Source organism: Loxodonta africana, chromosome 16, assembly GCF_030014295.1.
Source record: "Loxodonta africana isolate mLoxAfr1 chromosome 16, mLoxAfr1.hap2, whole genome shotgun sequence".
Taxonomy (NCBI): Eukaryota; Metazoa; Chordata; class Mammalia; order Proboscidea; family Elephantidae; genus Loxodonta; species Loxodonta africana.
In genome coordinates, this window is record NC_087357.1 from 3,436,383 (window position 1) to 3,448,766 (window position 12,384).

General features: G+C 58.4%; 1 protein-coding gene across 1 annotated transcript in view; it reads left to right on the forward strand.

Annotated features, from left to right (window-relative positions):
* CFAP46 (cilia and flagella associated protein 46) overlaps positions 1-10,288 on the forward strand; it is a 114,189-nt gene extending 103,901 nt beyond the window's left edge. Inside the window, exons 47-59 of the mRNA XM_064269895.1 lie at positions 1,298-1,428; positions 1,842-1,963; positions 2,550-2,629; positions 3,227-3,388; positions 4,952-5,013; positions 5,174-5,234; positions 5,325-5,360; positions 5,983-6,085; positions 7,445-7,557; positions 8,163-8,244; positions 8,640-8,776; positions 8,853-8,933; positions 10,164-10,288. Of these exons, the coding sequence (XP_064125965.1) occupies positions 1,298-1,428; positions 1,842-1,963; positions 2,550-2,629; positions 3,227-3,388; positions 4,952-5,013; positions 5,174-5,234; positions 5,325-5,360; positions 5,983-6,085; positions 7,445-7,557; positions 8,163-8,244; positions 8,640-8,776; positions 8,853-8,933; positions 10,164-10,288 (1,295 nt within the window). The remainder of the gene's footprint in view (positions 1-1,297; positions 1,429-1,841; positions 1,964-2,549; positions 2,630-3,226; positions 3,389-4,951; positions 5,014-5,173; positions 5,235-5,324; positions 5,361-5,982; positions 6,086-7,444; positions 7,558-8,162; positions 8,245-8,639; positions 8,777-8,852; positions 8,934-10,163) is intronic.
* Positions 10,289-12,384: the final 2,096 nt, after the last annotated feature.

The window sequence follows — 12,384 nt, forward strand, 5'->3', positions numbered from 1 at the left end:
AGCAGCCGGGCACAAAGAAGGACATCCTGCCTTTAGGGTCCTGCCCTCGGGGGGTTGTGGGGCAGACCCATGCTCAGAGCAGCTGGACCAGGTCCCACCAGGACAGACACCCCAGCCACTTGCTTGGCTTCCCTCCTCAGCCTAGCCCTCCAGGCAGGCAGTCAGCTGGGCTGCTGGAGGGACAGCAGACTAGGATGGGGGCCATGGGCAGTTCCCTGGGGTCACACAGCTGGTTCTTCCAACCCACCGGGCTGCACTGGCCTTTCTTACTCTTGTGGCCAGAACCAGGGACCCATGTCTCCTGGCGCGGTCTCAGGGTGGGAGCTGGCAGCCCACCCCAGTGATGGGTTGGAGATGCCCCTTCCTGGACCCCTCCTCCTGTGACTGACAGGGGTGCTGAAGGCCTTTCTTACTGGGAGGCGGACTACTGGACCCCTGCTTCTCCCCTGAGCCCTCCACCCCCTCCCTGTTTGAGTCTCAGCACTTGGCGGAATGTTCCATTTCACCTACAACCATGTCCACTCTTGAGCCTGAGCCACCAATGCACCCAACCAGCACGTTCCCTGTGAGCTCACGGACCCCAAACATGTCCCCCACCAGTGCAGGTGATCCCGAGATGTGGGACTGGGCCCCAAGTTCTCCCAGCCACCCAAGGGTCAGCCACCAGCAGGGTTTGGCCCTGCCCTTGCCTCCGATGCCACTCTGACAGAGCAGACAGCTGCCCTTCGCCTCACACACGAACCTCACCGCATCTACTCCCCTGACACACAGACCTCATAGTGTCTACTCCTCTTCACAAAGACCTCAGAACATCCACCCCTTCATGACCCGACCTCACAGTGTCAACCCCCCTTACACAGGGACCTCACAGGGTCCACCCCCCTTACACAGGGACCTCACAGGGTCCACCCCCCTCACAGAGGGACCTCACAGTGTCCACCCCCCTCACACAGGGACCTCACAGCATCCACCTCCCTCACACATGCACCTCACAGTGTCCACCCCCCTCACAGAGGGATCTCACAGGGTCCACCCTCTTCATGACCCAACCTCACAGCGTTTGCCTCCCTCACACAGGGTCCTCACAGCATCCGCTCGCCTCACACAGGGTCCTCACAGCGTCCACCCCCCTCACACAGGGACCTCACAGCATCCACCACCCTCACACGGGGACCTCTCGGCGTCCACCCCCTCTATGCTCTGAACCCGCAGCGTCCACTTCCCAGCATGCCTGGCACTAACCATTGGCCCAAGGGCAGAATGCAGCCCTGCAGGTCTTGTGTCTTCTCCCCAGCAGGCTGCTGCAAGGTGGCTCGGGTGGCTGTGGACCCCAGCGCTCTTGCACACCTGCTGGCCCAAGTACGGCAGCTCCGGGAACAGCCACTCATGGATGCATACAGTGAGGACATGGCCCTGGTCACCAGCTCGGTGAGTCGTCCAGCCCCAGGTGGCTCCCGTAGGGCAGAGCAGCAAGGCTCACCCACCCCCTCAGTCCCTGAGCTGAATCTGGCCCCAGACATGCTAACAGACACATGGAGGGAGGCAGCTAGGGCTGGGAGCACCAGGGCCACCTCTCAGCCAGGTGAGGCAGGCAGGGACCACCGCAGGTGGGGAGCAGGGTGGGCCTGGGGGACCCCACACCTAAAGGCCAGCCACGGGAGATGGGGTGGCTGGCAGGGCAGGCTGTCCACCAGTGTCCATCAAGCTCGGTCCTTTTCCAGCAGGAGGGTGCAGGCCAGGCCTTTTTCCATGGTCTTGCCCCACTGCTGTGAACTGAATCAGGATTTTATGGGGTCCTCTTAGAAGCTTTCTGATTCCGGGCACTGTTCCTTTGGAAATAGGTGTCAGAAAATACTCAAATTCAAGAGGAAGAAAATTACTTTCGAAGGTTTAACAATGTTCTGAAACCCTTGGAGGAATACCTGAAGCCCCTGTTTCCGCTGATGGCGTGTCCTGAAGCCAGGTGCCTCCTGACACTCCTTGGTGTTGACCCCGAGACAGCAATCGCCGCTCTTCAGTGTGACACCAGGCCCAGAGCATCAGCCAGCTTGCCCGCAAAGCCGATGAGACCTAGGGCCAGGACCTTCCGGGGGGCTGTTAGCTTGGTGGAGGTGGAGCGGTGCTGGGGGGTGGACTCAGGGGTCCAAGCTGGTCCACAGGACTGGCCACGAGGCTGTAAGAAGTCAGGGCCCTGTTTTCCATTGATAGCGACACCGTGACCCGCAGATGCACTCTGGTCTCCGGTGTGATATTAAGACTCCACTTTATACGCTGAGCATGCTTTCTGTCTGTGCTGATTAAAGCCTGTCCCTGGGAGTGTCCCCCCTTCCACCTCCCCACCCCTGCTTCAGCCCTGGCCCAGGTGTGGGTGGGGCGGGAACATTCAAGGAAAGGAGAGGGGCCAATGGACTCACAGGTTGGTGGTAGTTCCCCGGCTTCACGCTGCATGGCCTCACAACAAGAGCGTGCACCGATCAAGCAGATGATGTACATTCTTGGTGAATGTGTGCCGAGGTTTTTAAACCTGAGCACATACCTTTGAATTTCAGAATACAGACACCTGCCTTTGTAGCAGAGCCAGGGAAGTCCAAGGGCAAAGACAAGGAGAGGAAGGCTTCTCTAGGACCTGGTGAGTCTGGGGCACTTGTGATTATCAGACCTCAGCAGCAGTCCCAAAGCTCGTCCACAAGCAGAAACTGAGCTGGGACACACTAGACCCTCGGTGAGCCACGTGGTCACAACACGGTTCTCTGGGCAACAAGACCCCCCTCAGCGGCAGCGAGCCCGTACAGGGACAGGGACCAAGTGGGGCAGCTGACCAGGACCCCACCCAGGGTGCAGGATTCCCACAGAGCAGGTGAGAAAGTTCCCCCCAAGAAGCAGCTCCATGCCGGCCAGTGACTGGAGCTCTGGGTAGGGGCTGTGTGAGTCTCCCACGGCTGCTGCAACAGAGGCCCACACACAGGCCCCAAGACAAGCAGGCTGAGGCCCCATTTCCTCCCTCTCCAAGCCCACCTAGGTTAGGTCTGCACCCGGGGCGGTCCTGAGTGTGTGTGTGTGTGCCCGTGTGTGCATGCATGTGTGTATGCTGCATTGTGTATGCGTGTATGCGTGTGTGTGCACGTGTGTACATGCATGTGTGTGTGTGTGCTGCAGGCACATGTGCTCACACTCATGGGAACTCAACACCTAGCTGCCATTCGAACCACTTCTTGCACATCTTCAGCTCCGCCCGAGGCTGCGGACCACGTGGTCCTGGTCATGGACCAGCACCTCCTGGCGCTGCCATTGGAAGGCCTCTCCGTGTTCGAGGAGGGGTCAGTGTCCTCCGTGTCTCGAGACTTTTCTCTCCAGATGCTGATGAATCGCCTCCACAAGGAGGAGACAGGTAAGACTGTCCTTAGCCACATGCACATTTAATCCCACAATGGAAACATTTAAATTATCTTTATGATAAGAGCACGTTAACTCCTGTCAAAAAATAATTCTCACATGCTGCAGCATTTTCTAGGCACTCGTTCATTCAAATATGTTTGTAGAACACCTGCTGTGTGCCAGGAGTGTTGTTATGAGCTAGTGTACAGTGAAGAAGAAACCAGGCCTGTTCTTGCCCCCATGGAACTTCCGCTCCAAAGGAAGGGCCAAGAGTAAGAAGCCAACGACAGAATTAGTTGTTTAATTATCAGGTGATGAGCCGTAGGGAGAGGACCAGTCCGGCCTGACTTAACCCTGGGCATGCAGGGGCTGGCCATAATCTTTCACTGGGTGCCAGTGACATGGGGCCCAGTCTGAAAGCTCCCCAAGCCGCACACTTAGAACACATGCTGTTTTCTACACAATGTGGCACTTCAATAAAAACCAACTTAAAAATAAATGATGGGCTTCTGCTTCCATCCAAGATGAAGTAACAAGGACCAGATTCATTCTTCCAACTGAAACAACCAGAAAACAGGCAAAGAGCATGAAAGGATGCCTTTCAGACCTGGACAGCAGGCAATGCAGGACAGCAGTCCCCAAGAGGAACAGACAAGGGGAGCCCTGTGGCTGCCCAGCTGATGACCTGGCGAGCGTTTCCAGGTTGCGGGCAGGAGAGGAATCCAGGAGAGCCAGTGGCCTCCCTGAATGAGGAGGTGTAGCTGGAGTCAGAGCAAACCAGGGCCCAAGTTTGCAGGGCTGAATATCAAAGAATAGGGACTGCACAGAGAGAGGACCTCAGAGATCTGCAGGGGGCCCCTCAACCTCCACAGAAAACTGATCTGTGCATGCGTGAGAGGAAATGCCCAGTTCAGGAGGAACCACTAAAGGAGCAGAGGGAGCAGCCCTCAGAGCTCACATGGGGCTGGAAAAGCCCATGTCCCCACCAGCCAGAGGGAGTGCTCACTCATAGACACTGAGTGGTGACCAGAAGGGTGGCCCACCCACAGAGCTTAACAGCAACCTTCAAAAGGATCAGACTGTTTGCTAGGAGCTAAGTTGCATCTGAGAACAAAATTCAAGAACACTTATGGGAATAAAAAGTACCCAGCGCCCAGCAAGATAAAATTCACAATGTCTGACATTCAGTAAAAAATTACCAGGCATGCAAAGAAGCAGGAAACTATGACCAATAATGAGGAAAAAAATCAATCAACAGAAACAGACCCAGAAATTATACAAATGATAGAAGTAGTAGACAAGGATCTTAAAACAGTTATCATAACCATATCCCATGTGTTCAAGAGGGTAAAGACTGAACATGTAAGTAGAGGCATGGAAGACCCTGCCCGAGTGCCCTGTGTGGCATGCCAGTGGCCAGTCAGGTGGGACTGGACCCTCCAACAATGCTTCCTTTGTGCGGTCTCTTGGCCAAGCCTTTTCAAACCCTGTCAACCTTTACATCTGGGAACTTGTTGCCATTTCAACTTTACAAAAAAATTTTAAATCTCACCATTTTTTTTCCTGTCTTTGGCAGAAGGCAGTGTGAAAAAAGAGAGCAAAGGCAAAGAGCACAAGAGAGCAAAGAAGGGCAGGAAGGTGGGTCAGATGGACTCCCAGATGGCAGGGCTAAGGGCCACAGTGGGGCTGGAGTGCAGGCAGGAGCGCCCCTGGGGCTGGTGGCTGACCAGCAGATGGTTGTAGTCCAGGGGTCTGTCCCAGCTGGTAGCCATCTCCAACATCCCCTTCTGTGGCTTAGGGAAGTGTGCCTCGGATCCTGCCTCCTGACTGCATTGTGGTCGACTCAGACAACTTCAAGTGTATCCTTTCTGGCCTGTGGCCTACCGTACCATCCCCCATGCTCTCACATCCCTGATGCTGCCACCCGACCTCCTTGACTGAGATGCCAGTCATCGTGGATCCCTACGAGGAGGCCCAGAGCATTGGTGAGTACCTCCACAGGGTCGCCTTGACCACAATGCAGCCGCACACCACAGTGGGGGGGGGGGCGTGGGGTTTCCATCACCTCATGTCACCCCTCTGCTTCCACCCTGCAAGGGCAGGCCTCAGTGCTGGACCCCCACCCACATGTCAGCGCTGCCATGGGCCGGATGCAATGCCGTGCCCGCGAAGACTCAGTACGTGCCACTGCATGTGCCCAAGGTCCCCCTCACTTTCTTTGCCACATCAGACACAGCCACTGTCCGTGACCCTGAGCCCCTGAGTCAGCATCTGTGCACCTCCTGGGCCCCAAAGTCTGAACAACCGCCTGCCTGCTGCCACTGCTTCTTTAAACATTTCAATTGACTTTTCTTTTGCTAAATTGGATTTCAAATCCACAAAGGAGGGGAGGAGCAGTAGCATTCCCACATGTGTGAAACTGCTGGAGGACGGAGACCAAGTTCTCCAAGCCAGATGCACAGGGCAGCTGTGGCTGTGGAAACACGCCTACCTTGAACACGCGTGTCCTGTACACACCCTGCCTGCACACACCTGCCACCAGCCCGTCTCTGTGCCCATGTGGGTTCCAGGGTAATGTGTCCTGTCATTCTTCAATTCTTCTTGCAGAAGCACTGACTCCTGTCTTCGTAACCCGGGAAATTCTGGAGAGATTCCGAGACCCATTCACGGCACGATGGGTTGGACATCTGGGAAATAAGTACTTTCCAAGGTCCGAGATCAGTGTTCCAAGGATGCAGTCCTGATGTTGTGGGTTTGAATAAGCTCACCGGCTGGAGGGTCAAGTTGAGGAAGGGAGGCTCACAGCCCCTCCTGGTGGACATGCCTCTTCCCAGGGGCTGTCCAGAGGCTTCTTCCCTCACATCTGGGCCCCGCCCGCCCCGCCCCCTCCCTGGGTCCCTCCCTGACCCTTCCTCTGGCCCCCATCCTCTTTTGGCTACCCACCCCCCTCCACATACACACCCCTCCCCCCCCACATGCCCCTTTCCTGCCAGCCTCCCTCGCCCCTCTCTCCCACCTACCCCTCCCCCCTTCCCACCACCCTCTTCCGCACTCCCTCAGCTCCCCACCCCTCTAAGCTCCCTTCTCCTGGCCCCCTATTTTGGTCCTGCTACCCCCTTCTCTGGCCCCGCCACCCCCTTCTCTGGCCCCCTGCAGGTCAGGCAGCAGGGTCTGGGCTGCTCCCAGGTTCTACCACCCCAAGTCTTCACAAGGTCGAGCACCCCGTATTCCAGTGACTCCTGAGTCTCAAACCATGGCCAGTGTCCATCCAGCTCTGCACCCAAGGGCTGTCCCAGGCTTCCCCTCCCCTGCCCATTTCCCATGGGCCAGATCATTCTGAAGCCAGTCCCTCAGTCCCCTACCCGCACCCTGCTTCATCCCCCACCACCCTGCTGATCCACTCCCCCTGCCTCCCGCCCATGCTGATGCCCCCTCCTCCTGGTCACCCCAGGCCCAGCTCCACCTCTGCCCATCCCCAGACACAGCAGCTCATGTGACATCACCACATGACACCCTTTGCTCACCACCTCCCCCCGGGCCTCTGCTGTCTGCACCCCACCGTGCAGCCCCTCCCACTGCTCCCCACGCCCCCATCCCTGAGCCCTGAGTCCTCTGGCTGCTGGCTGCAGCTGGACCCTGTGTCCATCCTAGAGCAGCCAGGAGGGAGGAGGAGGACCTGTGGCAGGGCACCTGGGTGCGTGGGTGCCAGGCAGGGCACAGGGTGCTGCTCAGGGCCTCATGCTCTTGGCCCTGGAAGTTTCCAGAAGGAGCACTGGCCGTGAGGAGCCCACCTGCACACAGTTGGTGCACATGGAGGGGAGAGGCCTACAGTGGGAGTCTTACAAAGCAGTGGTCTCTGCTTGGAGCCCCCCCGACCATGTGTGCCCCCGCCCCCCAGAATAGGGGCTGCAGGCAAGGCTTGGGTCAGCAGGGTGGGGCGGACATTGCTCAGCAGGCATGTCTGTGCCGTCTCGGTTGAGACTTCCTTTAGCCCCCAGACGAGAGCGTGCAGTGGCCACAGTGTCTGGCCTGTACCCCCTGACCACCCCCACTGCACTCCTCCTCACAGCCAGGCAGAGTGGGAGCAGCTCCTGGGCAGCTGCCAGGGCTTCTTCTTCTACGGGATGGAGAGCTTCCTGTCCCATATCCTGGTGGAAAGGCTGGCTGCCATGAACTTACAAGGTAAGGTGGGCCCTCAGCACCCCAGAAACCCCTGCTCCCCACCAGGACCCAGTGGGTACACACAGAGCCACCCAGGGACCTCCAGCAGCCCCTCACCAGGTGAACTTCCTCCCCTGCTAGGCCCCAACCAGGTCAGGGATCAGAGGGGAGGATCACCCCAACAGGCTGGGCCGCCCAGTCTCCGGGAAGGATGGGGAAGCATTTGGGGATGTGCTGGTCACCACCCGTCCCAACAAAGTTCTTGCAGTCTTGGGGGGGGCTGTCCCCCACTGTGAATGGCAGACTGGGAAGTGGCTGTCCCTCTCACCCGGGGCTCTCCATGACTGCACCAACTTGCAAGCCCACACATTTGTCCTGCTTCTCATGCGCTGGCCCGGAGTGGCTGGCTGGTCCCTCCAATCCCACATCCCAGGATCCCTCAGACCGAGCAACCCGGGGTGCCGATCACCCTAAGCCAAACGGCCTCACACTGGGTCTCAGGGGCCCCTGACATCCTCTGGTGCCGCCTGTGTGTTAGGGGGAGCCCCGGCCGTGGTGGGCGTCGGCGCGGACTGTGCTGCATGCACCCCGTCGCGTGCACCCGCAGAGCCGCCCCCTTTGTGCAGAGTGCCAGGTGATGGTGCTGCTGGACTTGGCTCACTCCTTCGAGAGCATGCGGCGGCAGTCCGAGCTCGCGGAGAACAAGAGGTGGGGGCTCCGCAGGGCGAGCTGGGTCCCTGAGCCCCAGGGGAAGGGCCCCTCCTGGGGAAGGGCTCAAGGATTTCCGTGGTGAGCCTGGGGGTGGGGTTGGGGCAGCGCTGGCTGCTGGGACAGACAGTCGTGGAGACCGAGGGTGGGGGGCCCAGCTGGGGTGCTCTGGCCGGGCACAGAGGGCAGCTGGGAGGACGCTGGCTTCAGAGCCCCATGCCAGTTCGCCCGGGACCTCACAGGGACCCTTCCGCCTGGCTCAGCCTGTGGCTGGAGTGGCCTTCTGAAACGCCGTGTCTGTTCACCGGACACCTTGGGGGTCTGAGAGCTCTGGGTCCCGTGGGGGCTGGGCCAGGAGGGGCCCTGGCACTAGCCCACCCCCTCTGCCCCTACAGTGCCCTCCAGCTGTCCCTGGAGGGGCCCGTCGAGACTGCCGCCCTCCTGAGCCTGGTGGGTGTCAGGAGCATCCTGGCGAATCAGTGGCCCACACTGCTGCAGGACAACGCCATGCGGGCCAGCATCCTGTGGGAGAGTGAGTGGGAAGCCCGTGCAGATGGCAGGGACGGGCGGCCTCCTCACGGCCCGACTGAGGGATGTCTCCCTACTAGATCTGCTGGCAGTCGGAAAGCCAACGGGGAAAGCAGTCCGCCTTCTCCAGAGAATGGGTGGCAATGACACAGCCAGCCAAGGTAAGGTCACGTGTGCCCCGCCCTCACCGTGTGTGCCCCGTCCTCGCCGCACGCCCCGCCCCCATCCCCGCCACACGCCCCGCCCTCACGGCACTCCCCATCAGCCAGTGGCTGTCCCTGCGGGACAGGCCCCCTTCTCCATTGGAGCACGGGGAGACTCCAGGACCTTAACTCACAGCCAAAGAGGGGGGGTCTTGTCCTGGGAACCACGGCCCCGTCTGCCCCCAGCACTCCCGAGCACTTACTGACGAGGGGAAGAGACAGACCCAGCCGACTGCAAGGAGGGGCCCACCCTGGAACCCACACCAAATCATCTGGAAGAGTACAGTGGTCACCACCCTGGCCAGTTCTCCTTAAGCTGCTCAGGACTCATAGTGCCAAGTGGCACCTGAGCTCGAGTCATGACCTCCAGATGAGCGAGGGCTGGACATGGCTTGCTGGCCAGCTGGGCAGGCTCCAGACCAGCCCACCTCCACTCTCTTGTGTTCCTGTGTCACCCAGAAAGTGGTTAGGAATCCTCACCAAGAAAACAAATTCCCAGCAGAAGAGTGTGCCTAGTGAATGAGGGAGTAAGTAGATGAATGAATGAATGGGTGAGTGAGTGAGTGGGTGGGTGAGTGAATGAATGAGAGAGTGAGTGGGTGGGTGAGTGAGTGAATAAGCACATAAGTCAATGAATGCGTGAATAGGTGTCAGGCAGAAGGCCAAGGTGGACCAAAGCCAACGCCCCTTCCTGACAGAAACCATAGTGCAGATGTAGACAGGCCTCTCGGGCCCTTTGCTGGTGGGAGGAACAGCACCCTATTGCTTTGGGATGCAACTGACAAAGGGGAGCCAGGGTGCCCACACCACAGCATCATCACTGCTCAGCACTGATCTGCAGGTTCTGTCCCTGCCATACGACAGGTGTCAAAAGGAAGAGACAAGGAGGGTTATCACCCTGGGTCACCTTGCCTAAGTGAAACATCAGGGCCAACTGTTGCAAAGGGGACTTGGAGCCAGCAGCTCCGATGCCGAGGTCTGCCCTCGCACACTCACAGCACAGGGAAGGAGGTGGCAGGCGTGGAAGGAGCTTCAGGCCTCGATACCCATGAGGAGGGTGGTGGGAGGCTGTGGTCTGGGGGTGGGCCGCATCCAGCAGGCGGCCCTCATCCCCGGCAGGAGAAGCGGGGAGGAGGACCCTCTGCCCTAAGTGAGCCTCATGCTAACAGCTCGCCACACTCTCCCCAGACGAATCCCCTCAGACCTCCAAGGACATGCTGGCGTCCCTCCGGTCACAGCTGCGCAGGCCAGAGGCGCTCCCTGTTGCCCTCAACCTGGTGCTGTACGGGCTGCCTCACCAAGCCATCGGATGACAATGATGGGGCGGAGCCCGGCTCTAGGATCCTACCCCTCCCCTGTCCTGCCCAAGGCAGCCCTTGGCCTCCACCTCAGCCATCACTGCTGGCCCTAGATGGGAAGGAGAGTTCTCTGGGGGCCCAGCGGGGCGGGCAGGGGGGAGTGCAGCAGGGACCCAGCCTGCCAGGTTTCCGGGAGAGGGGTGGGGACAAAAGGGGGCCACTCGGGAGAGATGTGGGTACCCCAGTCTCAGTCTCTGGGAAGCCCCCAAATGCCTTTCCCTGGGGTCAAGGGGGTGCCCCATCCCACGGTCACCTCAGAGGCCCTGAGTCACTGCTGCTCTGCTTCTCGGAAAGAAAAACGGTTATGATGGGAAGCTAGCTGTTAAGTGTTTTAATAAACAAACAAGCAAATGGAAGTGTCAGTGGTAGTGTCTGCCCCCACCCAGAAGGCCTGGAGCCCCCTCGCCAGGCTGGCGTGCCCACCTCTGCCCCTTGCTAGGCACTGACCACAGCTCTCCCCAAGAACATCCCCCCAACATTGCCGCCCATGGTGCTGGGCCAGCTCTGGGTCCCCTTGTCTACCCAACCCCTGGTCTGCCTGCCTTTCCCTTGGCACATACACCCTCTCACAGGCCTGTGAGGCCATGGGTGGGCAAGGGCAGTGAGGAGCCTGGGGAGCTCGAAACCCCCTTTCCTGGAGAAAGTAACTGAAAATAGAAACAGATGTGGCCTTGAGGCTGGACCTCGGGCTCAGAGAAGACCCAGAGGATCTGCAGAGGCAGTGGGAAGCTTCCAGCACAGCCGGAAGACAGAAGGTGGGTGAGGGACCGTCTCTGACTCTTAGAGGCCCCAGGGCATGTGTGGCAGGTCACCCCACCCAAAGCATCGGCACCTCCTGCAGTCACCGCCACAGACGAGATGAGCCCCAGGAGAGGTGACCCTCAGAGGGACTCTCCAGGCTCCTCCAGCCCCAGACTACCTTGACCCCTGGTCTGCAGACTTCCTGGGGTCACATGTGGCCTGCTTTACCCCAGCAGGGGTGTGGGACCCAGGCCTCAGGGACACAGGAGCATCTTGATGTGTGGGGGCAGGGATGGGAGGTAACGGTTCTCCCAGGTGCAGTGGAATTGTGCCGAGACCTCCTGGGTCAGGAGGTACGCCCAGCAGTCTTAAAGCACAGATTAAGACGGTGACAAGGTGTCTACACACCAGGCAGACTACACACTAAATACAAACCCAAGACAACACCAAGGACTGGCGAGAACGCAGACCCTGCTGGTGGACGTGGAATGTGCAGCACTCAGGAGACAGCTTGGCAGGTTCTTATAAAACTAAACCTGGAGCTACCATAGACCAGGAATTGCACCCCTGCATGTTTGCTGTTTTGAACAAAGTGGCTATGCAGAATTGTGCACAAGTTTGTGTGTGTGTGTGTGCTTTAGGTGAAGGTTTACAGAAAAAATTAATTTCTCATTAAACAATTAATACTCATATTGGTTTGTGACGTTGGTTGCCAACCCCATGGCGTGTCAACACTCTCCCCTTCTCAGCCTTGGGTTCCCCATTTCATTTGTCCAGGTTTCCTAGCCTCTCCTGTCTTCTCACCCTTGCTCCTGGGCTGGTGTGTCCCTTTACCTCCTACACATGGTTGAGCTATGTGTATTGGTGTTTATGGGCCAGTCTAATCTTTGGCTGAAGGGTGAACCTCAGGAATGACATCAGTACTGAATTAAAAGGGTGTCCAGGGGCCATACTCTCAGGGTTTCTCCAGTCTCTGTCAGCCCAGTAAGTGTGATCTTTTTTTGTGAGTTTGAATTTTAGTCTACATTTTTCTGAAGCTCTGCCTGGGACCCTCTGTTGTGATCCCTGTCAGAGTGGTCGTTGGTGGTAGCCGGGCACTGTCTAGCTGTGTGTACAGGTTTTTGCGTGAAGGTAAGTCTTCATTTCTAAGGGACAAATGACCAGGGGTGCAATTCCTGGCCATATGGTAAACCCCACAGGGTGGTTCTACTCTGTCCTGTAGCGTCACTATGAGTCCAAACCAGCTTGACAGGACCTAATGTGGTGAACACGTGTTTGGCTTTAGTCTGGATTGTGGTGGTGGCGACACT